The sequence below is a fragment of the Aotus nancymaae genome, unplaced genomic scaffold (assembly GCF_030222135.1).
Source record: "Aotus nancymaae isolate 86718 unplaced genomic scaffold, 86718_ANA_hifiasm-v0.15.2.pri h1tg000076l, whole genome shotgun sequence".
Lineage (NCBI taxonomy): Eukaryota > Metazoa > Chordata > Mammalia > Primates > Aotidae > Aotus > Aotus nancymaae.
The window spans coordinates 7,327,110-7,353,767 of NW_026988491.1; the positions used below are offsets into that span (position 1 = coordinate 7,327,110).

The 26,658-nt window shown below is 40.6% G+C and overlaps 2 protein-coding genes across 2 annotated transcripts in view; both read right to left on the bottom strand.

The window, feature by feature from the left end:
* Positions 1-263: 263 nt before the first annotated feature.
* Positions 264-22,960, bottom strand: RTCB (RNA 2',3'-cyclic phosphate and 5'-OH ligase). The gene is made up of 12 exons (XM_064367946.1): positions 22,781-22,960; positions 19,496-19,574; positions 18,275-18,342; positions 16,822-16,921; positions 13,902-14,058; positions 11,297-11,453; positions 9,205-9,364; positions 7,745-7,920; positions 7,064-7,252; positions 6,252-6,362; positions 4,635-4,754; positions 264-773 (listed from the first exon to the last, which is right to left on the bottom strand). Exons 1-12 carry the CDS (start codon positions 22,871-22,873, stop codon positions 666-668), a joined length of 1,518 nt encoding a protein of 505 aa, XP_064224016.1. The 5' UTR covers positions 22,874-22,960; the 3' UTR covers positions 264-665.
* A 1,763-nt stretch (positions 22,961-24,723) lies between these two features.
* Positions 24,724-26,658, bottom strand: part of BPIFC (BPI fold containing family C) — a 54,302-nt gene continuing 52,367 nt past the window's right edge. The window contains exon 16 of the mRNA XM_021669370.2: positions 24,724-24,906. Coding sequence (XP_021525045.2) covers positions 24,784-24,906 — 123 coding nt within the window. The 3' untranslated portion in view covers positions 24,724-24,783. The remainder of the gene's footprint in view (positions 24,907-26,658) is intronic.

Here is a 26,658-nt window from a genome sequence, read left to right on the forward strand (position 1 = left end):
ATGAGCATAAACCCTGCCTTGTATTTAGAGTAAGAAAGGTAGCAAGGCTAGGAAATACTATTCTGTCTTTTGGGTCCCTATTCCTTATACCTCCACATACTCCCTCTTCAGTGTGTGTCCCACTACCCATTCACCTAACAGCCCGATTAAAACCCCCTGGGTGCTCTCCAAGTAAGCGGGGTATTTAGGGTTTTGCTCAGTGCAGGGGTGATGTGTAAATGGGTGGATGAATGGACAAACTGACAAAGCAAGGGACGAAAGGAAACATTCCAAAACTATATTTAATAGAACTTTCTTCATGACACCTCTCGGAATGTAAACACAGCTTGGCGTGACAAAGTTCCATCTGATGGCTGAAGACTTGTATGACTGAGTAAGGCAGTTTCTTGACACCTACCCACCCCTAACAGATTTTCCTAAAACTGTGGAACAACCAAGGAGAAGGTATATTCCTCCCTTTCCAAAGGTTCTTCTTTCCGGAAGATTATTTTACAAGCACTGGCTCCTGAAAGCAGCAGCCTCCCTGTCAGCCATTTTGGCACGAGCAGTTACAGTTGCACGCTTTGGAACCTGTCCTGACTTGAGTCTGACGTTGGAAGAGCATGTCAGTCTACTTTCACTTCTCAGAGGGTCAGTGGTGTCTAGTGGCCCTGCTGTCCAAGGTTCTATCCTTTGATCACAGCAATTGGTCTCAGTTTAATGGCTTTCTTGCTGATTCCAGCATCATGGCAGGTATTCACCACATCTGTGACATTCTTATAGGACTCAGGAGCCTGCAGGAGAGGAATTAAACATTGCACAAGTCCACTGAAAATGCAGTCTTTACAAGTGCCAAACTTCACTTGTGATTAAATAAATGCACACTAAAATAATACAGGGAGTTTTTTTGCCTATCAAATTAGCAAACATTTAAAAAATGAGCAAGCCTGATGTTGGTCAGTGGTAGCTTCCAAAACACTTTTATCTTGTTTTATATATTTTTCTGTATTTTTTGAAACGTCTCCAAAGAACATGCATTACTTGCATAACTAGAAAATGTGTAAATGTAATTAAATAAAACACACACCAGTACCTGACTGGAAGGAAATGCACAAAACCATCATATGTTAGTAGTAATTATCTCTTGATGGTGGAATTACTGGCAATTTTAATTTTCTTCGTTTATATATTTATGCAGTTATCAAAATTTTTAGAATGAACATCTAGTACCTTCAAAGTAAGTTATAAAATTCATATATGTATAAAACTAAAACTGTATGTGTGCATGTGTATATGTGTGTATATATGTGCAACTACACTCACATACAATTTCTGTGACTTTCTAGTCACATTCCCACCCTTCCATCCTGCCCATACTGCCTTGCCACCATTAGCACTAATCTCCCCACGCACTCACTTTATCTTTATTCATGTCAATACAAGCGTAGGCCATCCAGACTGATTCCCATACTGTTCTGTACATAATACCCTTTTCTATCCCATCTCCCATTCCCTTCCAATGTCTGAAACCTTCCCACTGTGGCCTCTGGAACTCCTTCCGGAAGGAGCAAAATCCCCTCCTTCCCTTTAACATTCCCTTCACCTTCTTGTTTTACTGAAACATGGATCTTTCTTGAGGATATCACTTTCAGCTCCAACTTTCTGAAGTGGTAGCTCTTTTCTCTTTCAAACCAGGTCATGCCATTGGTCCCAGAAGTGGGACAGGTGGCTGTTTTCTGGCTTTCATGGTTGTTTCTATTCTCCCTAGGCACTCCCAGTTTTGAATCTTGCAGTTATTACATCACACCACAAACTATCTTTGGTTACCGTTATCTGTGGGAGCCTCAATCACTCCCTAGCATTACTTGATTCTAGCTCCTGGCAATCAGATAAAATTCCACTGGGCCAATGACTATCTCTCTCTCTCCTAGATGAGTATTTCATACCTTTTCTCAGATCCTTACTGTCACTTGCTGACCTTACTATGTAATACACTGAAAGAAAAAATAGAAGCAGCCAGAATATTCATAAATGTGCTCACTTTATCTTCCCCACATATCTGTATCTATACCTTCTCTCCTTTTTTGACAGGGTCTTATTCTGTCACCCAAGGTTGAGTCCAGTGGCACAATCACAGCTTGCTGCTGCCACCCACTCCTGGGCTCAATCAATCCTTTTACCCCAGCCTTCTAAGTCATTGAGACTACAGGCTAATTTTTTTTATTTTTATAGAGATGGGGTCTTGCTTTGTTGCCCAGGCTGGTCTCAAATTCCTGGCTTTAAGCAATCTCACCTCAGTCTCTCAAAGTACTGGGAGTACAGATGTCAGCCACTGTGCCCAGCCTCTTCTCTCCTTTTATGAAGGATGGATTATTTGTGCTCCTAGCAAAGACCAACCCTATTAACTTGTACATCAGACCCTATCTCTATTCAAGGACACTTCTCCAGCAATTTCCTCCCTCTTTCCTGCATCATTAATTTCTCTTGTAGATTCTTCTCATTAACATGAAAACACATTTGTCCGATCATGTCACAATTCTGTTCAAAATCCTCCAAAAGTTTTCATTTTAATCAGAGTAAAAGCAAAAGTCCAAATGCTCTGGCGCCCCCTACCTCTCTGACCTCCTCTCCCTCTGGCTTGCTCTTGTCATTCACGCCTGGCCTTCTTAGGCTGCTTCGGAGTAACCTCGGCTCATGGATTTTGTGCTTGCTGCTCTCTGCCTCGAACGCTCACCACCAGATACCCAGGGAGCCTGTTTCCTCTCTCTCTTCAGGTCTTTGCTCTATTGTCACCTCACTGAAGTCTTCTCCAACCACCTGTTTAAAACGGTCCCCCTCCCCACCTTTCCTTACCCCCTTTCCCTGCTTCATTATTATTTGACAGAACTTGTATGGTGATTAACACACTGTATATTTTGTTATTTGGAAAGCTCCACAAGGAAGAGATTCGTGTTTCTTTTGTCCACTGCAGTATCTCTAGCACACAGAAAAGTACCTAACTATAGCAGATGTTTAATAAGTGTTAGCTGAATGAGTGAATGAAACAATCGTGTTGCTGGTGAAAAAAACAAAACCAAACAACCAAAAATCCAAATGTTAACTGTAGTTATTCCTGGCTGATTGAATTCTAAATGTTTTCTGTTTTCTACTTTGCATTTTCCAAATCTTTTAAATTAAACATGTATTCTTTAGGGGAAAAATTAATAGTTATTTAAAAAATAAGTCTTTGTCATACTCTGAGTCAGTAGTTCACTTTTTTCCTTTATTTTTTTTTTTTTTGAGATGAGTCTTGCTTTGCCATCCAGTCTGGAATGCAGCAGCACAATCACATAGCTCACTGTAACCCCAAACTCCTGGGCTCAGGCTACCCTCCAGCTTCAGTCTCCTGAGTAGACAGGACTACACCTGGCTAATCTTTGCCCAGACTGATCTTGAACTTCTGGCCTCAAGAGATCTTCTTGCAATGGCCTCCCAAAGTACTGGAATTATAGGCATGAGCCACCATGTAATTCCACTTTTGAGACTGTTCTAATTACTAAAACAACTGGGAAAAAGCTTCATGCATGAAGATACTCATTAAAATTTAATTTATAGTAGCAAATATTTGAAGGCTATTTAAATGTCTACTACAGGGAGAAAGATACTCTGGTAGAATATTCGGCAATGATTTTAAAAAGTGACACAAACAATTTCATAACCTTGTGCTAAATTTTTAAAAGAACTAAAAATGTGTATTAATTATAATTATGACTAGCTTTAAAAAAAGCATTTAGGAAAAAAGTATGACAATAAGTATTTCTTTCTCTTTTGAGACGGAGTCTTGCTCTGTCCCCAGGCTGGAGTGCAGTAGCATGATCTTGGCTCACTGCAACCTCCGCCTCCTGGGTTCAAGTGATTCTCCTGCCTCAGCCTCCTGAGTAGTTATGATTACAGGCATCCACCACCATGCCTAGCTAATTTTTGTATTTTTAGTAGAGATGGGGTTTCACCATATTGAGCAGGCTGGCCTCAAACCCCTGACCTCAAGTGATCCACCTACCTCGGCCTCCCAAGATGCTGGGATTATAGGTGTGAGCCACCACACCCAGCTAACAATAATAAGTATTCTAAAAGATAAGGTAATAACTATGTCAGGGCACTGAGTTTCTGGAAGGCTTTCTTTTCTCTTAAATCTTTAAGAAAGAAATTATGTTGCTTTTAATTTAAATATGTACATATGTATACACATATATACAGAATTTAAACAAAATCTGTTCTCAGTGATTCAGTTTTATTGATTCAGTGAATCAATAAAACTTTCCCCAAATATTTATGCCTTCCTTTTCAAACTTGCTTTCAAGTTGAAACCTAAGTATACAACTGTATAAAAGCAAGAGTCAGCTCAAACTACTTTTGAAAAGCTTAATATGGAGATGGAGATTATATATAAATAGTGAAAAATCATTCTCAAGGACTTGGCTCGTAATTTAACTCTAACCAAAAGAAAAGAAAATATAAAACTGAAATAAGATAAACCAAAAAAGATACACCACAATTGAGGTCATAAAAAAAATAGCCCAAACAATTCCTGTTAGTAATACCCCAAACTGCTCTCTCTGTAGACTGGCATAAATTACAAATGGGGAATAATGAATATTTATCAAAATTTCACTTACCTCTTCCATAACCAGTTTGGGTGAAGCAACACGGATTGCAATTCCCATATCTGCCAATTTGTCTAAGACATCCTGGAAATCTAAATTACGTCGAGATTTTGCTCGGGACAATGCACGGCCCTAGAATGGGAAAGGAATGAACTTTATTTTAAACCCTAAGATTATATGCCCTTTCCTTGATTTTCTCTTAAACTAAAAAGGAGCTTAAAAACCCATCTTTTTTTACTTTATCAAACTGATAACATGCCTGTTGTTTTAAGTCCCTCATATCCTTTTGGATTTTGGACCACAGAATTCTTTGTTGGGAGGCTGTCCTGGGCAGGGCAGCATCCCTGGCATCTACCCCCCAAAATGCCAATAGCAACTCCCACTAAACCGTGACAATAAAAAATGCCTCCAGAAATGGCCAATGTCCCCATGGGGGTAGGGGGTTCATCTTCCTGTTGAGAACCATTGGGTTAAAATTAGGAGTTGGGAGGCAGCTAGAAATGAGAAACAAGAGAAGAAAGTAGGGTTAAGATACATTTGTGAAGGTCTGTCCTATGAGAAGGTATTCTAGACAGTTTCTCTCTCCTATTTCAACACTGGGTCAACACTCTGGATGGCTTAGAAAAGGGGCTGTCAAACTACAGTGGACGAGCCAAATCTGGCCCACCATCTGCTTTTTAAAAGAAACTATTTTGTTTTTTGAGAAAGGGTCTCCCTATGTCAGCCAGACTGGAATGAAGTGGCATAATCATAACTCACTGCAGCCTTGATATCCTGGGCTCTAGCAATCCTCCTGCCTTAGCCAGGACTACGGGTGTGTCACCACGACCGGCTGATCAAAAAAATTTTTGTAGAGACAGTGTCTCGCTAATGTTGCCCAGACTGGTCTTGAACTCCTGGCTTCAAGTGCTCCTCCTGCCCTGGCCTCCTAAAGTGCTATAATTACAGGTGTGAGCAACCATGCCTGGTCTAAAATAGTTTTATGAGAACACAGCAATGCCCATTTACACAGTGCTTAAGGTTGCTTCTGCACTGAAATGGCATAGCTGAATAGCTGGTACAGAGACCATCTGGTCCCTAAAGCCAGAATATTCATAGTCTGGCCCTTTATGGAAAGAGTTTACTGACCCCTGGGCTTAGAAGATGAGAGGCAGTGTTTTGAAATGCGTGTGTGTGTAGACTGCACATAGGCTCTAATTTGCAAATAGGGCCTATCCTTCCAATCCTGAGTGGACCTACACAATAGGAAGGGGCAAATTAAACAAATGAGCAGGTCCAGTCACTGAGATAAACTGTGCTATTAACATCAGTTAAAGTTCCATCACTTTAAACCAGTTACAGTAAGCTCAGCTAGTGTGATAATTGTGATAATTTCCCAGTCTGGATTTTCGGGACTTGCGGAGATAAGCAACGGTCCCTACCCTACCAGATATCACTTAGGTAGAGACACTAGGTGGCCCTGTCAGGTCACTAAATAGCATACATCATGGGGAACAATTTGAAGTGCAATACAGGACAGACCCAAGTCTCAATTCTGTTAATGTTCAATCGGCTACGTTTACCAGTCAAAATGGAAAACAATAGCTAAACTGAAGAGAACATTTCTAAGGAAGTTTCTGTTTTCCTTACCGCTCCATGACAGGTTGTTCCAAAGGTCTCAGTCATGCCCTGTTCAGTGCCAGTAAGAACATAACTACAGGTTCCCATGGTGCCACCAATGAGCACTGGTTGTCCAGTGAGCTGAGGATGCACGTAAGCCAAACATGTTAAAAATCAGAAAGACATAAGCTTTTTAGGCAAAAAATTTATTTTCTTCCGCACTGTAGAATTGCAGGAGAAATCCAGACCTCTAAACATGCAGCTTGTAAACAATTATTAAGACAGTACTTTGATAATTCAGAAGTGAAGGAAGAGGCCAAGAGTGAAAATGAGGACCAGTAAAAATGCAGAAGACAAGAGTCAAAATAAGAGCAAAGCGAAATCCAAAACTGTAGGGAAGTGTTACTAGAACAACCATCCTGAGGAAAGGGATTTTCTTCTCTGTTTTGGGTTTCTCATCTGTAAAAGGAGCAAGCAGACTATGGGGTCTAACTCTACCACAGCCAGACACCGAGAGGATAGGAGGAATGAAACAGGCTGAGTTTACTCTGTCTTCTGTAACTGAGTTACTCCTGTCTTCCACTAATTCAAAGGCCTCAATTCACAGTAGTGGAGTAATATATACTTCATGCAGCACTTTCTAGTTAGCACATGGCAACACTGCAAGCACAAATGATGGGGGGAGGAGTTACTGCTTCGGAGAAGATTGGGAATCACTGTTCTCATGGGTGACACATATTTTATTTTCACAATTGCTGCTTTTCAGTTTAAATGTAATTTACATTTGCAACAATCTTAATCATACTCCCACTGCTTAAAACCACAAACACAGGGCTACGTACTTGGTAATCAACAGCAATGAGTGGATGGTGAGGAGGGAACGCGCGGGTGGATCCCTTCCTGTGTACTAACAGTGTCCGTTCCTTTCCATCCACCACATGCTGCTCCACTTTGGCAATGTTGTGAGAAACATCATAGATCACGTGGAGGTCCAGGTCATCCGGGGTTGTGTTGAAGACCTTGGCAAAAGCCTAAGAGAAAATGTAGAAGTTAAAAGCAGCCAGAACTTCAGACTTATCTTCAGCTCTTTGTGACTTATCTTATTGATTTCAGGTAGTCTGTTCTGAAGGGGGTAAAAGATTTAAACATTCAAAAATAGCAGTAAGATTATCTTTACGTAAAGGACAAAAGCTGTCTTTTAGACCACACAGCAAATGCCACCACATCATTTTCCTCTTTGGTTAAAAAGCTGCCTGGCTACTTTTGATCCCACCCTTCAAAATTGCTTCTTCCCCAGCCTTCTGAATCTCAGTCAATGGTACTCCTATTCTCTGTGCTGTTCAAGACAAATTCTAGGAATAATTTTGATTCTCTTCTCTCATTCCTTATGCCTGATACCCTGATTATTTGGTTTAAGATGACACCAAAACCAAACACCATAGGCTTTGACTGAACTGCACTATGTTTTAAAGCACTTAACTTCATCATGAATGACTCAGACAGAAAAGCAACTTCAACTGTACCTGACGGGTTAAGAAGGTCATGGAAGAGCGGTTGACCCAGGCATAGTTCCCAGCTGCTGCCATTCCCTTCAGGTAGTCTTGACCCTCTGGGGAAGCAATTCGAGCACAGGCCAACTGCCGATCATTGACTATAATCTTGTCTCTCTTCATGGCCTTCTCCATAGCTACCAGAGCATCTGGGATGAGAGCAGCAAAGTCCAAATCAGTTAGGTTTCCCTTAAATGAAGAGTTCAGATTTACTGCAGAGAGGCAGGCTACATTCAAACACATTCCACAAAAAAACAAGTGAAAGACAACTTTCCCTTTGTTTCTGAGTTCATCTATTTGCTCGGTCAAGATCAATGTGAGAATCTCTAAGAGTGCAGTGACAGTATGTGGGACACAAAGTCAACATTCGTCCTCTTGGAACTTGAAAGAGAATGGGATGTGTAAACAAAGAGCCACAATATGATCTCAATTACTCCTTTCTCAGTATGCGAATGAATGAGTAGTAGTAGTAAAATACATTGTGTTACCATCATGGTTAATCAAATTCATGACGAAGTGCAGAGAAGCACTCAGTGGAATGCTCTGGAATACTTGTCGACACTTCATACATCTGCTAGATTAAATAGTCTAAAGGGTCGGGCTGGCACAAATTATTAAATTCTCACACAATAAAATGGACTAGAGGCTGATCTGTAACATGAAATTTAAAGCTTATAGCAATTTCCAGGTGTCTATATACCTTTTCATTGATGCATAAACTCTTTCACACATCCTCCAAGCTATCCAAGAGGACCTATCCATTATTTCTCTGCTTCCTGCTTTTGTTCATGCTGCCTTTTTGTCACCAATGTTCTTATCTCATGGATACCATTTGTAGACTGTCAAGGCTCAACACTGGATCCATGAAGCCATCTCCAAAATCTTTTTCCTAAATGTGTTTTGTTTGTCTCCCCTATATTATTAATTGCTACCTTTTAATATTTACTTTTCCTTTTAAATGAACATGACCTTTACTTCATGAGACAACTTGAGTACAAAGTATCTGCCTAATTCGTCAGCAAATCCACCATAACACCTAATGTTGCAGAGCAGGTATATAATACATCATTTGCTAAATGAATGCCTACTTCATAAATTCCACTGTTTAAATATTTTCTTGCTTTTTCTGGGCCAGATAGTAACCCTTAAGAGTAAATATAATGATCACTGCAACTAACTTATTGAATGCTTACTGTCAGACACTGATTTAAGTGCTTTATAAACTTTCCATGATAATCCCATATAAAATAATTATTATACTCATTTTTTTTAGACAAGAAAGTTATAGCCCAGTGAAGTTAATTTGTTTAAGTTATTTAATTGTTGAGGACTCAGGATAAAACCCATGCAGTATATTTCAGGGTTTCTGTTCTCTTAAATTTCTATCTGGTTGCCCATAAAATGCACATTTTAGTATGAAGTTGAGAATATACCTGTGGCTACTTGGTGGCCCAGGCCTCTGCTTCCACTGTGGATCATCACACACACCTGTCCCTTATGGTCGATGCCCATTTTCTTAGCAGCGTACTCATTGAAAATCTCATCCACAACCTGGATTTCTGCATAATGGTTGCCTGCTCCCAGGGTCCCCAACTGCAAATGTAAAAATGTCTGATAAGATAGTTTTTATTCTAGTTTTATGTTTTAATCTATTTAAAAACCAAAAAGATAAAAACAAACTAACAGCAAAATAACAAATAGTGTTCCAGTAACAAAAAAATTCCTAAGCTGTACAAGTGCCTTGTTTACAACAATAGTCTACACAACAAAATAACGTAGACTAGCTCCTGAATTTTATTATATCATTATATGCTTGGTATACACATATAAAAAAACACAGGAACAGAAAACCAAACACTGCATGTTCTCATTCATAAGTGGGAGCTGAACAATGAGAACACATGGACACAGGGAACATCACATACTGGGGCGTGTCGAGGGATAGGGGGAAAGAAGAGGGAAAACATTAGGACAAACAACTAAAGCATGTGAGGCTTAAAACCCATATGACGGGTTGACAGGTGCGGCAAACCACCAGGGCACATGTATACCTTTGTAACAAACCTGCATGTTCAGCACATGTATCCCAGAACTTAGAGTAAAACAATTTAAAGAAAAAAGTCTCATAAAAAAAAAAATCAAGCTTTTAAATGATTCATGGGATATTTTAAGCATCACAAAGAGTCAAATTTTGGGATAATGTTGGTGAATGTTGACACTTAGACAACATTCAAGTTCAAATGATTTTTAAAACACCTATGAGTTCACGGACATCCACCATTATCTGTAACGGAAAGAACATATATGACAACTAGAGCTAATATCAATAGATGATTTAGAGAACCAGAGAATGTCAGTTCTGGAAGAGTCTTTAGAGGTTCCCCATTTTTTTTTTTTTTTTTGCATTTTAGGTTTCAGGGTACATGTGAAGAACATGTAAGATCGTTGCATAGGTGCACACATGGCAGTGTGGTTTGCTGCCTTCCTCCCCATCACCTATATCTGTCATTTCTCCCCATGCTATCTCTCCCCAACTCCCCACCCCTCACTGTCCCTCCCCTATTTCCCCCCAACAGACCCCAGTGTGTGATGCTCCCCTCCCTGTGTCCGTGTGTTCTCATTGTTCAATACCCACCTATGAGTGAGAACATGTGGTGTTTGATTTTGTGTTCTTGTGTCAGTCTGCTGAGAATGATGGTTTCCAGGTTCATCCATGTCCCTACAAAGGACACGAACTCATTGTTTTTGATGGCTGCATAGTATTCCATGCTGTATATGTGCCACATTTTCCCTGTCCAGTCTATCATCGATTTTTTTTTTTTTGAGGTTGCCTAGTTTTAACCATCCCAGTCTTCTAGAAGAAACTGAGATCCAGAGAAGACAGTCTTGCCCATGTGTCACAGTGAATTAGTGGCAAAGCCTTCATAACTAGCTGTCTTTTCAAACATCTAATATATTCTTATCTCATGGGTACCATTTGTAGACTGTCAAAGTATGTATATATATAATTTTAACATATAAACCTTATAAATATATTCTATTTTTCTCCCATTCAGTTCTAATTCATTATTTATTTTATGAAAATTTGCAAGCTCCTGACTGCTCTGTCACCCAGGCTGGAGTGCAGTGGCATGATCACAGCTCACTACAGCCTCAAACTCCTAGGCTCAAGTGATCTTCCTATCTTAGCCTGTGAGCAGCTGGGATTACTGGCATGTGCTTTTTTTCTTCTAGTTTTTTTTAGAGACAAAGTCTCTTTATGTTGCCGAGGCTAGTCTTGAACTACTGGCCTCTAGCAATCCTTCCTGGATGGCCTCCCAAAGCAGGTGTGAGTCACTGCATCTAGCCCTGATAGTTTTTTTTTTTTTTTTTAATAAAAATGAATCATAAACAAATTTGTATTTTTTAATATACCATAAAGAAACCTGGGAATATGTTTGCTAAATGTAAGATATAGTTTTTTTCCCCTAACAAAAACAAAATATGAGAAAAAAATTAACACGTTGCCCCTCCAAAGTGAGTTACCTGAGGAAGGCCTCTTTTCTTAGCCCTTGGAGAGACCTTATTGGGGTCAGCTTGCAGCATCCTTCCATACTCCTCACAGTGTTCTTTGTCTTCAGCCCAGGCATACCCTTCTCTTAAGGACCAGTCCACCCCCATCTCCAAGGCCTCCTCCAAGTCTCTGGGTGAGTATAAAAGGTGCTAGTCATTTCACAGCAAAGGCAGATCAAAACCTAAGGATGACCACATCTTTAAAGGGCAGATGAAAACTGGACATTTACTATCTCCTGTGTTCCTTGAGTCAGATACAAAGTTTAAGCTCTCAGTAACTAGCTGTTTTTTTTGAGGAATGCAGTCACATAAATAATTGCAATATAAAATAGTAAATGCCTTATTAGACATGATTCTAGTTCTACTTGACACTTATACGGCTCTTTTTAATTTTCAAGTCTTTTTTATATTCAGTTTGCCTCTCTGATCCTGAATTCCATGAGGCAGTGATTAAGCAGATTAAAAAAAAAACAAAAAAACCAAAACTGTGTAACCTTAATCAGCTATCACTCTCTACCACTAATTCGACCAGCTACACAACTTGATTAATAATTTATAAACAATTATGGTCAAATAAATGAAGGTATCTAGAATTCCTCAAACAACACAGGTTAAATTTTTTTTTTGAGACTGAATCTCTCTCTGTTGCCCAGGCTGGAGCATAGTAGCACGATCTCGGCTCACTACAACCTCTGCCTCCCAGGTTCAAGCGATTCTCCTGCCTCAGCCTCCTGAGTAGCTGGGTCTACAGGTGCACGCCACCACACCTGGCTAATTTTTTGTATTTTTAGTAAAGACAGGGTTTCACCATGTTAAGTCAGGACGATCTCGACCTCCTGACTTCATGTTCCGCCCACCTCGGCCTCCCACAGTGCTGGGATTACAGGTGTAAGCCACTGCACCCGGCCAACACGGGTTAAATTTTAAGCTCTATTCACATCTTCACAAAAGTTCTGAGTGATTTACTGCACCTCCATTTTGAAGCTGAGGTACATGTACATTAAACCCTTGTGGGAACAACTTTAATCTTCATCCAAGGTCCAGCTGTCTTCTAAAACACTGGCAGGAAACACCACACTTTTCAGTGTTCTCTCCCCACTACCCCAGATGACAGCCCATTTCAATATTTTTTTTTTATTATTTTTTACTGCTCCTTGCAGAGCCAGGCTACCCCATAGGCAGTGTGCCCAAAGTAGCCTCATTTCAGTATTATTTGGACAAAATTCCTATGTAAAATATTTGCAAAGATGTTTGAAATTTATTTGTGTGTTCCAAGTATGCTTTTCAAATTGGGGCTGCATGTCAGGGATCACGCGAAATTACAGACTAAGTATCTTTCAAGTATATTGATTTTACTTCAAGTGTGTGTGTGTGTGTGTGTGTGTGTGTGTGTGTGTGTGTGTTTTGGTTGGGTGGTTGGGAGGAGTTTGCTTTATCTTTCAAATTTATGTGAATTTTGCATTTGAATCAAATGTGTACATAATAGGAAAAACATGTTTATAGCTGTTACGTTACAGCTAAAGCTGTTACGTAACGTTTAGCTGTTAAAGTGACAGCTAAAAACATGTTTTTCCTATTACGTACACATTTGATTCGAATGCAAAATTCACATAAATTTGAAGGATAAAGCAAAATATTAAAGAAACATACCTAGCACACTATTCTGCTATTGAAGTACTCTGCAAAATTTAGGGTACACTGCTTTGCATAAGCTATGACACAGTAAAGTCTATGGCTATCTGCGAGATACACTATAGCATTATATTTAATTCTCTACTTACTCAAAGAACACATCTTGCTATCATCCAAAAATGAAGGTTGTGGTTAAATAGGCTAATGACAAAAGGCAGTGGGATTCAGAATATAGTTTCTGAAGTCAAAGGATCTTTGGTTTGAATACTGATTATCACCTACTAAGATTTAAAAAAAAAAAAAATGGAGGCAGGGTCACTCTGTTGCCCAGGCTGGGGTGCAGTACTGACATCACAACACACTGCAGCCTTGAACTCCTGGGCTCGCAAGGGGTCCTCCCACTGCAGCCTCCTGAGGAGGTGGGACTACAGGCGCAAGCCACATGCCCAGCTAATTTTTTTTTTTTAAGAGACAAGGTCTCACTATGTTGTCTAGGTTCATCTTTTACTCCCGGACTCAAGCAATCCTCCTGCCTTAGCCTCCCAAAGTGCTGGGATTCTGTAAACCCAACCACACCTGGCACTAAGCTTATTACCTCTCTAAACCTCAGTTTTCTTTCTTATAAGTTAGGGAAAATAATAGGGTTATTGTCTAGATGAAATGATACAATCAATGCTCAGTGCCTTACACATAGAAAGTGCTTGATAAACGTTGGTGGATATGATTTTATCATAAATACTACTCTATGTCAAAGGCTGTTATAACATCAGTTGAATAATGTCTCCAAAAAATGCGCTGAACCTCCTGCTGAAAAAACAGTTCTTACTACTTCCTGAAAAGTAACTGAACAATCCTCATCTCTCAAGTGCACTGCACTGGAAAGGAAGCTGAAGGTCATGTGGTTACTATCTCTCCCATTCCATTCACTGGAAATGTGTGCTCTTACTTGGCATTCATTGGGATGACACCTTTTGATCCTACCCCAACAGGAATGTGGTCAAACATAGCTTGGGCAAGTTGCTCCTTCACAGGCTGGACATCACTTTCATCTAAATTGGTTCTTAGTAAGCGGACACCACAGTTGATGTCAAACCCGACACCACCTACAAAATAGAGAAAAGTTAGCAAAACCAGGAGGTCAGGCACTGTTACCTTCAGTTTCTCACCATTAATATAGGGCTAGAAAGATACCCATTCTTTTAAATATAACTGTTTTTTAAAGTAGACAACAAAGCGGTTCTCTGTAAAGCTTGATGACATCAAGATAATCTAAAGTAAGATACATACTAAAGGCACTTTATGGGTCAGGGAGGTGGCAATGAACAATGAGTAACATGTAAAACAAGAGATCAAAATGTGCTTCTCTTTTTTCTTGACTACTGCTGACAGGGGTTGATGAATTTTTTCAGTCTTTACAAATAATCAACTTTTGACTTTGTTGGCCCTTTCTATCATATATCTTTATGTTTCATTAATTTTACTCCTAATTATTTCCATCTTTCTACTTTTTTAGGGTATAATTTGTTGTTCTTTCTTTAACTTCCTTTTTTTTTTTTTTAGACGGAGTTTCGCTCTTGTTACCCAGGTTGGAGTGCAATGGCGTGATCTCGGCTCACTGCAACCTCCGCCTCCTGGGTTCAGGCAATTCTCCTGCCTCAGCCTCCTGAGTAGCTGGGACTACAGGCACGCGCCACCACGCCCAGCTAATTTTTGTATTTTTAGTAGAGACAGGGTTTCACTTTGTTGACCAGGATGGTCTTGATCTCTCAACCTCATGATCCACCTGCCTCGGCTTCTTTAACTTTCTAAGATCACTGATATTCCAGCCTTTCCTCTTTCCTAATTTGCACATTTAAGGCTACATGTTTCCATTCAAAAAGGACATTAACAGTAACCTCAAATTTTTAGACATAAGGACTTTCATTTTTTGAGGCAGAGTCTTGCTGTCACCTAGGCTAAACTCTCATTGCAGCCTCTACCTCCCGAGATCAAGCAATTCTCTCCCCTCAGTCACCTGAGTGGCTGGGACTACAGGTGTGTGCCACCACACCTGACTAACTTTTGTATTTTTTGTAGGGATGGGGTTTCACCATGTTGCCTAAGTTGGTCTCAAACTCCTGGGCTCAAGTGATCCTCCTGCCTCAGCCTCCCATAGTGCTGGAATTACAGGTGTGAGCCACTTTGCCCAGCCTGTAAGCATTTTTTAAACCATTTACCCCCAGCTTGAGAGATGACTGGCAAACAAATGGCAAATAAAAACTGTATATATTTGGGTATACACAATGTACATATACATTGAGAAATAATTACCACAATCAAACTAATTATCATACTCATGATCTCACAGTTACCTCCCTTCTGTTTTTTCTGGTGAAAACATTTAACATCTATTTTCTTAGAAAATGTCAAGTACACATGTGGGGGAGGGGATGAGGATGGTCCTCAAAGAACAGGACCCCAGACTCAGAGCTTCTCAGAAGACAGAAGGTGGCCTTCTCCCTCTTGGGAACAGGCACTGGAGCCCTCTGCAGGTCACTGGCCACCCGGCCTCACACACTCCCAGGCTGGGCCCTGTGGGTCTGTCCCATGAGTGGTTCTTTAGTATGGTTCAGAGACCCTGGGGTGGGAGTTAGGGGGAAGACCATTTCAGGTCTGTAAGATTCATTTTGTAATACTAAGACATTATTTGCCTATTGTATTCATATTCTCCCATGACTGTACAGTGAGATTTTTTCAAAAGCTATATGACATAACATCTTTGTTCTAATGGATAATGAAGCATGTACTTATGTATTCCTGTCTTAAAAATTTTGTTTTAATTTCTAATAAGGTAAACATTGATAAGAGTCTTTGAGCTCAATCCTCAATAATTTTTTTTCAAGTGGTCCCGAGTGCAAAAAGTTTGAGAACTGCTGGTCTATATGACTTCAATGCTTTGAAATTTGACACCTGATTTATGGCTCAGCATGTGGTCAGCTTTGGTAAACTCTGCACTGCCTGGCTGCACAGCAATGCATGTGCACATAAACACACAACCACACATATATATTAGAGGTCAAGGTGTCAAGTTTGTTATTGGATCATTCAAATAATGTATATTCTTAATAACTGAAATTTGCAGTCACCTCAAAACAGCCCTACATGTAGGGCTCACCTATCTGGACCTTTTTCTTCTTTTCCTCTAGATCTTGACCATGCAAATTCTTATTGCCTTAGCAGATTTTCTGTGTCTTCAAACAGATATAAGAAAAAATATTTTATCTAGCCTTTCTTATTATTTTCAGCAAGGGATTGGTCTGAAACAACCTAGTCCACCAATGCTAGAAGCAGAACTCTCAAGATGTCATTTAAACTTTGTTTATAAATTGACACTCTTTAACAGCAATTACTTCTGGTATAGAATGTTTTCCTTGAAAGCACCCCATAACCACAGCAGAAGGCGTATACAACCTTCTGTATATTCAATGTTACCACTGAATAACAATGATGATATTACTGAATATGTTCTATGTGCTTAGCACTGTCACAGAGCTGAACTCATCTAATCTACTAATAATGTGTGGTCATTAACGCAAACTGTCCATGAGGTAACTGAGTTACAAAGATTAAAAAAATTTGCCAGTTTGCTTAATACTGTGACATTTGGTAGAAGCCTCCCCAAATTTTCAATAAAAATATGCTTTGCTTGATGTTTTAATAGCCTCTCAGTATCCACAATTAATACTTGCAGTAAATGTCAAAGAAAAAAATGACAGAACATGATGAGACTGACTCATGCATATGGGAAGAAGTGCTCTGTTTCCCAAAGGCTGTGGCCCATAGAGAAAAGCTACACACTTAACAGCAGACATGCACAGTGACCTTACCTGGGGATACCACTGCTTCAGGGTCATTCATATCAAAGGCTGCCATATTTCCAATGGCAAACCCATATCCTGAATGGACATCAGGAAGCCCAATAGATCGCTGAAAGAGAATTAGAAAATAAATACAGCGGTTTTAACCTGCCACCTGGTTGCCTGATGGACCTGACACTGATTCTCAAGCCGCAGGCTGAAGCTTCCTAAATCAAGACTGTTTTCACAAAATCTCTATTAATGGAAATCATTAAGAACGCCTAATCACAAAGCTAAATACAGTGAGAAAAAAACCTTTTTATAAGTTCTAAATGTTAATTAAGGAAATCCAAAACAGAAAAGCCTCAAAATAACATGATACAGGAGTAACAAATACTAAACTTAATGTACTAATTACATTTAAAAAATAATCTTAAGACACTGACAAACTGTGGTTTGTCAGGTTAAGAAGAGGAAAATAACTGATTTATATACGTCATTAGTTTAAGTAATCACAGACAAGTGTAATCCATTTAATGGTATAAAGACTGTAGACTTTCTACACATAAAGCCTAGAAAAGGTACCTGACCCAGGAAGAATGCAGGTCAAACATAGCATATATGGAGACACCAAACACTAACAAGTTCCTTATATGCACAAGCCATACCATTTCATTCCCCCTACCAAGTGCCCAACATGGTAACTGGCATAAAGAAGACCTCAAAAATGTCTGCCGAATAGATCCATTTTCAACATCTACCTCTAATGATAGAATATGAGTGTTAGACTGTGGTGGGGGCTTATGAATAGCTATGGTGTCCTCTCTTCCTCCCCTCAGTCCTCACCCTTAAACTTCTTTCCATTTCTTCTTCAGTGATCCTTTTGATAGAGCCACAGTGAAACTTACAATGGTGGTATACTGATCCAGGAATAATGATGTTACCATGATAAAGAAACAAGAAAACATAAAAACGACTTCAAAGGTTCTTGAACACTTATAGATTCTAGCCAAAGGCATCCAGAAACTGAAATGCCATCCAGATTCAATTATTTCTTTAGGTCCATGGTTATTTCTTTTTATTTTTTATTTCTAGAGACAGGGTCTCACTGTTGTCCAAGCTAAAAGGGTAGTGGCATGATCATGGCTCACTGCAGTGTCAAACTCCTGGGCTTAAGCAATCCTCCCACTCAGCATTCTGAGTAGCTGGGACTACAAGCATGGTACTTCACACCTGGGCTTTTTGTAGAGACAGGGTCTTGTCATGTTGCCCAGGCTGGTCTTAAACTCCTGGGCTCATGCAATCCTTCTATCTTGGACTCCCTAAGTGTTGGGAGTGGCATGAGCCACTGAGCCTGGCTTCATGGTTATGTCTGGCTGTCCAGTGGTCATTGTCTAAATGACACCACTATCAGGCATGGCCACTCATCCATTCAATGGACTTTGAGAAACATAAAGGATTAAAGCTCTGAACTCTGACTCACATGAACAATTCCAGGCAGGGCTGCCACATTGCCAATCTGTTTCATGGCTGGCAGGAAGCCACCAACACCTGAAGACAAAAATTGAGTGTTAGAAAAGACGACACGCTTGATTTTTAGCATTAATTATATTCATGTTTCTAGACTGTAAAACATGAAGAGGTAGTCATTAGGACTACTAAGACAACAGAGGCTAGACGGATGTTTGAGATGCAAGATGGAAGAGAGCTTCAAGAAGGAAGTACACACACAGAAAAGATAGTCACAAACGTGCTGTCAGTGTTCTGCATATACCATGAGAAGCTTGCTTGCAAATGCTGAACTGGGATATGTAAAATATAACTACCAAATTTTACGTTATTAATATTCTAAAAAATATTTCAGTAGTTCACATTATTTATAAAGAAAATCAATGCTGGTTTATTCTAAGTGACAAAGAAGGGCTACATGGAAGAGCTGCAACACTGCATTGAGAATCAAGGGATATGCGGCTGCAGTCCCATTTCAGCCACTTGGCAGCTGTGTTATTTTAGACAAGTGAGCATACCCTGGTTGGGGAGGGAGGGCTTTAGTCTGCTGATCTAGAAAATGAAAGGGCTAACATTAGATGATTTCTATATCATCACCATTAGATTATCACAAAGCTTTATGCATTTTATCTCTAAACCTTGCTGCAGCCCTGCAAGATAGGTGTAATGATTTTATGATGAAATAACTGAAGTTCAGTAATTAGTGTACTGGTTAAGAACACTGTCTTTGAAAGACACTCCTGGATCTGAATTCTGGCTCTGTCACCAAAAAGCTATGTAACCTTGGGCAAATTAAAATTATTTAACCTCACTGAGCTTTGACTTACACATCTGTAAACTGGAAATAATATCTTCCTTTTAGGGTTACTGTAAGTATTACAAGAGATAATCTATGCAAAGCACCTAGTAAAATGCCTGGTACATATTAAGTGCAAAACAAATGTTAGGTCTTGCTATTACTGTTCAAGGTTAGCTGAACTTGTTCAAGGAAACAAGTTCCACCCAGCTTCAAATCCTTCTATAACGCCAACCATCTAACAATGTGATCACAAATAAGTAAGTTATTTTGGTCCTATATTAAGTTGTAATCACCCCTTGCTAAGATTTTAAAATTACAGTTATTTGAGTTACCACTTTTTCAGGCCACAGGGAAGGCACTACTGTACTAACACAAAGGAAACTCTAATGTACTTACCACCACCTCGACAGGCATTCCTTAATTCCTCAAACATCAGTTTCTCCAGAGCATCATTCACATAGAAAACGCCTTCAACCTGGTACCAAAGAAAGTGAAAAACAATGTTTGAATACATGTATGGCAAGCACAGGTACTGGACAGAATATACCGTACGCAGTATTTTCTGTACTTTATGAAACACTTTCACGTTACTTTAAGCATGTAGAAAACTTCCTACTAAAGACTATGAGCTGCTCCCATCTTAAAATATACCTTAAGAAAAATGATGCAATGTTCAAAAACCGTTTTGTTTATTCTCATATTCTCAAAGCCACATTTAAGAATTTAACAGATCAAACATCTTTCTGTGTGATTAAGAAAAGCCTTCCAACTATGCTCTCACACAGCCCAAAGGTCTTAATCCTCAGGCTTCTAAAATATCAATGGATTTTTGAAAAACAAAAACAGAAACAAAAAAACCCAGATGAATAAAAAACTCAAGTTCTCATGAAGTCATTTGACCTTGGTATATTCTGTGTTTAAGCCAATAGCAAATTACACTTTACTGTGCTCTAGTGATGACTTACAAATCTCTAGTTAGGTTAATGGTGAGAAGAAAAATTTAACATGCAGCTATGTAGTTGTGAGCTCAGTTCTATTAGCTTTATAATTTTTAAAATAATCTATAAGTTGGGCGCGGTGGCTAACGCCTGTAATTGCAGCACTTTAGGAGGTGGAGGCAGGTGGATCATGAGGTCAGGAGTTCAAGACCAGCCTGACCAACATGGTGAAACCCCGTCTCTACTAAAAATACAAAAGTTGGTCATGGTGGCACGTGCCTGTAATCCCAGCTACTCAGGAAGCTGAGGCAGGAGAATTGCTGAACCCAGGAGGTGGAGGTTGCAGTGAGCAGAGATCGTGCCATTGCACTCCAGCCTGGGCCACACAGCAAGACTGGTCTCCAAAAATAAATTTTTAAAAAACTATATAATTTTAAAGCTTGACAACAGCGGTGGAACACAAAAGGCAACGGACGACATACTTAAGTAACAATAAAGAGCAGAACATTTTTATCACAGGTCAAATATTTTGAAGGAGCTGTCCAGCAATGGAAAACCAAAGATTTAACACTTAATCAACTGAATGTAGTTTTTATCAGAAAGATGACTTCATCATCACTGCATAAATAACGATACCCATTGATGGAAAATGTTTCCAGTACAATTTCTTAGGGGTCACATTTATTAATTCACCAAACATTAACTGATAATTTACTATGCATGAGGCACTGTCCTGGGCACTAGGGGAGACACAAAGAATATGGCAAGATCTTGCTTTCAAGGAGCTTCTAGTGCACAATACAGCCCTTATACTCTGATAAGAATATCAGAGTGTAATGAGACAAATGCCATAATGTAAGTACACAGTGCTATGAAAGAATCTGATGAGGAAGTGGTTCAACAGTCTAGGAGGAAGCTGGGAGAGGCTTCACAGAGATCCTGCTGAGCTGGCTCTTTAAATACAAGAGACATTCACTGGTGCAGCAGAACATCTAGGAACTGAACACAAAAATGACATAAAGATGGGAGGGGAGCGTTTTAAGGGAACAAAAAGAAATTTTTAGTGCAACATGTGGGTCTTGGGGGAGAAATGAAGATTTAGTAACAGAGATGATTATCAGTGTGAAATTCACTGTTCCCATGAGGATGAAAGCACAATTCATTCTTAGACGTCAATAGTGTTTTAAGAGCAATGCATCAACATTTCAAGTCTCTATTCCCAAAGGAAAGGTGGTAGTAAAGTGCTGCATACATACTTAACCCAGAACTGCCAAGCAAAATTAGACTTGCTCCTAGATAAAATGAGCAGCAGTGTGAGCATCAAAGGTTCAGTCAGAACACCTGCCAGACAATGACAGTCTGTGTTATTATATCCTACAGACGATCATGTCATGTGTGGTTTTTTTTTTTTGGAGACTCACTCTGTCACCCAGGCTGGAGTGCAGTTAGCATGATCATGGCTCACTGCACCTCAATCTCCCAGGCTCAAGCGATTACCCTGCCTCAGCCTCGTAAGTAGCTACAACTACAGGTGCACACCAACATGCCTGGCTAATTTAAAAAAAAATTTTTTTTTTTTTTTTTTGTAGAGACGGGGTTCCACTATATTGCCCAGGCCAGTCTCGATGTCCTAGACACAAAGGATCTTCCCACTAGGTCTCCCAAAGTGATTACAGGCCGTGAACCACTGTGCTGCCCCCAAGTTAGATTTTCTGTTCTTTCCTTCAGGGTATCGGTTTCCACACAAAGGAAGTGGCCAAACAGGAAACAGAACATATATTAATCTCTGTGGGCTTTTTCTCCCCTCAGTGTAAGTGATCTGCCAACAAGGGAAACTCAATAAGCTTTGATTCTGAATAAAAGAGTGGAGTGGCTACTGGGAACTGTTTACCAAGAGGGACTTGGCACCTTCAGGGATTTCAAAAACTATTTAAAAATAAGTTGTAAAACTTCACAAATGTTTTCTTTTTTCATATTAATAGAAAGTATGAACACAGATGGTGATGAAGCCTGAAAGATACAGAGCCCAGGCTTTCAACTATCTGATGATCCTGAGCCCTCAAGTCTCCATCTGGGACGTCAGAGGAAAAAGTAGTGAACCAGGCATCAAGTCCTGGCTAAGACTCTTCCTAGGTGGGTAGAGGAAGCTGTGTCACTGACAGATGCTCGAGGTCCTTCTGTGAAGTGAGTATTTTAAAAAGCCCTGCCCTGTGCTACTGCAAGAAATGATACCGCTTTATTAAAAACCAACATGGAAGACTGAATGCTGAAAACTTGGTTCAGTGAACAAAGGTCTGTGAACGTTATATAAATAACCAGCATGACTCAGAGGAGGTGAATTCCAGTCCCAGCAATGGGACCCGGGGCTGGCTGTCCCACCTTGGAGTCCCACCTGAAATTTCTGAAGACCAGGAACGTAAACGAAGCGTTTACGAGACTGATCTATGAAAACGCTTTGGAAACCCTAATTTCGTATTTATTTGGCTTCCCCATAAACATCGCACTTAGGCTGTTCTCGTGGTTCTGGGACCTCTCCTGGCGGGAGGTCCTGAGCCCTCAAGTCTCCATCTGGGACACACAGGCTGGGCGGTCCCAGAACCGTGAGGGGAGAAGGAGGGGATGAGGGAAACTGCAAGGGATGGGGGTGGAGCCAGTGGTCGAGAGAGGTCCGGAGGGTGCGGTGGACGCTGGCCGGGCGGGGGAAAGAGCAGGGAAGGCCCAACCATTTGCTCTTCCGCCTCACCTGCATGTTGGGCACGAAGCCCTTCTTGATCCTCCAGCAGTTTTTATTGATTTTTTCCAAGAACTGCAGCTCATCATTATAGTTGCGACTCATGGCGGCGACAACGATAGCTAAACTGGCTCCACGTTGAAGAGCCGCCGCCGCGTCGTCCGGCTTCCCAGAGCACCGCCTTCCAAGAACTACAGCGCAGGCGCGACCAGCGACGCAGCAGGATGAGCGACGGCAAGCGTCGAGGCTCGAAACTCTTCAGGCCAATGTCTTTCCTCTGGTTAAGTTATACTGTCCTCTAGTGTTTCCTTTTGGGATTTTTAAAAAAATATATCTATTTAAATTTAGGTACATACTATATCTGGCATTTCTCCCCATGTTATCCCTCCCCGCCCTCCCCTCCCTCCCTTTGGGATCTTTATTAGTCAATTTCCTCTAAGCTACAGCTAAGCGAAATCCAGGAGTTTTTAGTTTTGTTTTGGAAATGCTTTTCAGCAGCTTATGAAAACACCTTGAGTCTGGGTCAGGTCCAGTGCATCAGCTTGGAGTTTATTTCAGCAGGGAGGGGAAACAGATAAGCCGGCAGCTGAGAAATAAAACTTGTTTGAATAAATACCATAGCTGAACATTTATGTTTCAGAATGAATCTGGATATACATCAAATAACATTTTTTTTTTTTTTTTGTCAAAAAGAAGCATCCCAAAGAATGAAGTATGACAGCTTATCATTTATTCCAACAAACACTTGTGGGTGCATCTATTATGGTCAGACATGTACTACAAAATGATCAAATCACAGCTCTTATGGATCACCAGAACTCCCAGTCTAGCCTCCTTTGATGATCAAGATCTCTTTGATCATGCTTGTATACGCCATGTCTCTTGTTCATAGTGATAAGCGAGCTTTAAGTGATTTCAGTTTCGAGTCCTGCCTCATGTAAACAACTGCAACTTTGGGATTAGAAAGACTTGGATTCAATTTCTATTTGTGCCATTTATTGGCTTGGTGTGATTAACCCCTCTTATCTCTGTTTCGTCATCTCTAAAATGGGATCGTAATTCTTTCTTGAGTAGAAGACTAAATGAAGTGACACCGGAGGGGTAACCAGCACAGGGCTTGGCACATGGCAAGCACTCCATACACAACACTCCTCCTCCCATTCCCGCACTAGACTGTAAGTGCTGCAAAAATAGTTTGTGGTTGCCATTCATTTCTTACATTATCTACACTGGTTCTGCTTCTCTTCTGCCCCGATTTCTCCCTATTGATTAGGTGCTCTGACACATTAATATCATTATCAATTATGGATTGTTTGGGTTTAGTACTCTGCACTGCCATTTCATTGAATCTGTTGAGGGTGAAAAATCCTAAAACTTGAAGTGGTGCAACTTCTAGAGTTTCCTGTGGTTACCCTGTTTCTTTTTGGAAAGATTTCAGAGGTAAAGAATTCTCTTTGAAAATCAAGACTTGACATCTGTACAACCTAGGTCTCTTTGCTTTTTTATGTCTTATTTTATTTTTAAAAACTTCAGGGCAGGATATTTCTCAAATTAAAAAAAACAAGATTGAAGTTGATAGAAAACAATTTTAATTAAACACAGAAGACAGTAACAGTGAATATAAAACATGAAATCCAATATGCAGACAGCGGAAAAGCCACAGAGGGCCTAAGGGATCTCCACTGAGAATGACCAATACAAATACAGTCTTACAGTTTCTTACCCACCTGGTCAGAAGTACATGCCTAGCTCTTGTCCCAAACAAACAAACAAACAAACAAACATAAACACAGGCACACACAGCATACTTACACTCACGTTCAGATGCCTCTATTTAGCCCTTTAACACAGTCTGCCTTAATCTAGGTTCCTGAAGGCTTGAGAAAGAAAACTTTCTGCCTAAGCAATTCACAAAGGCTTTACAATTCTAGTGTGTAGCGTCTTCCCCTTCTGGGTTTACAGTAGCTGTGGGATTAAGGACCATTTACTGCCTGGGGTGAATTGTAAACCAGCAATCAAGGGGCTGACTTCCCCCTCCACCATCCACTTATCAGGTTCAGACCTTCCCAACCATGGAAACTTGGATGCTGCTTTGAGGATGTTTCATACTTCAGGTCGGTGGAAATCAAAAGGAAACCCTGAAAAGAATGTGACAATGAAGATAATGTCAAACTTTGGGCATGTCAGAGTTTGTCTGAGGGGTGGGGAAGAGATGGTTTCTTTGTCTGTCGTTTTATTTTTTATTTTTTGAGACCAAGTCTCACTCTGTCGCCCAGGCTGGAGTGTGGTGGCGCAGTCTCGGCTCACTGCAACCTCTGCCTCTCGGGTTTGAGTGATTCTTGTGCCTCAGCTTCCTGAGCAGTTGGGACCACAGGTGTGCACCACCATACCTGGCTAATTTTTGTATTTTTAGTAGAGATGGGGTTTCACCATGTTGGCCAGGCTGGTTTCAAATTCCTAACTCCAAGTGATCCACCCACCTCAGCCTCCCAAAGTGCTGGGATTACAAGTAGAGCTACCATGCCCATCTAAGAGATGGTTTCTTTACCAGGTCCTACAGAGTCAGGCCCTTCTCTACCCTTGCCCTGCTTTGTGAACACCCCAGACAAAGGAAAGGCCATTTTGGAGTACTGTCACCTGATGTGACTTAGCTGTTTAGAAGCAGTAGGGAGAAGCAGGGAGGTGAGAGGGCATGCACAGTAGCATAGGGCAGCAGTCCCCAGCCTTTTTGGCACCAGTGACAGGTTTCCTGAAAGACAGTTTTCCACTGACTAGGATTGGGGGTTGGTTTTGGGATGAAACTGTTCCACCTCAGATCATAAGGCATTAATTAGATTCTCATAAGGTGCATGCAACCTTGATCCCTCGCACACGCAGTTCACAATAGGGTTTGTGCTCCTATGAGAATCTATTTAATTTAATTAATTAATTTATTTATTTATTTTTGAGACGGAGTTTCGCTCTTGTTACCCAGGCTGGAGTGCAATGGCGTGATCTCGGCTCACCGCAACCTCCGCCTCCTGGGTTCAGGCAATTCTCCTCCCTCAGCCTCCTGAGTAGTTGGGATTACAGGCACGCGCCACCATGCCCAGCTAATTTTTTTTGGTATTTTTAGTAGAGACGGGGTTTCACCATGTTGACCAGGATGGTCTAGATCTCTTGACCTCATGATCCACCCGCCTCGGCCTCCCAAAGTGCTGGGATTACAGGCGTGAGCCACCACGCCTGGCCGCTCCTATGAGAATCTAATGCTGCTGCTGATCTTATAGGAGGCAGGGCTCAGGCAGTAATGCTCAATCCTCGGCCACTCACCTCCAGCTGTGCAGCTGGATTCCTAACAGGTCACAGACCCGGACAGGTCCTGAGCCTGGTATTGGGGACCCTTGGACGGTACAGGATTGGAGAATTTCCTTAGAAACATATTTCCACCTCCCTAAACAAACAACAATGCCAATAAGAAAGAAAAAAAGGTATTCTGAAGTTAATTCATAAGATTAGCCAGAAAACAGTTCGATCCCTGAACTCAGAGGTGTGTCTTTGGTTCAGGAAAAAGTCATCTGACTGGGAGAATCGAAAGAGCCAATCCTGTCCCAGCCATGCTACTTTCCAGCTCCCTGAGCTGCTTCTCTCTGAGTCCTACTTTCCTCATCTGTAAAATGGGACTAATAATCCCAGCCTTACAGGTTGTCTTATGAAATAAGTAAAATAAAGCATGCTAAAGGGCGGCATCTTAAACTGTGAATTTGGCTGCTAAGTGAAATTGATCTTGGTCTGATTTTTAAACTCAATTGTAAATGCTTTCTGTTAATTGTTATTTAAGAGTTAAGCATGTTTATAAAATTCCTTGGTCTGGGGAAAAGCAAAGCAGGGCAAAAACAAACAACAACAAC

What these genes read in the sequence shown, in the direction of transcription:
- RTCB (XM_064367946.1), bottom strand. Translation starts at nt 22,873, where the DNA reads ATGAGTCGCAACTATAATGATGAGCTGCAGTTCTTGGAAAAAATCAAT. An exon ending in GTCATCCCAATGAATGCCAA is followed by an intron (nt 11,454 to 13,901) that starts GTAAGAGCACAC and finishes ATACTCACCCAG; the next exon opens with AGACTTGGAGGAGGCCTTGG. An exon ending in GGGCCACCAAGTAGCCACAG is followed by an intron (nt 7,921 to 9,204) that starts GTATATTCTCAA and finishes CTCTCATCCCAG; the next exon opens with ATGCTCTGGTAGCTATGGAG.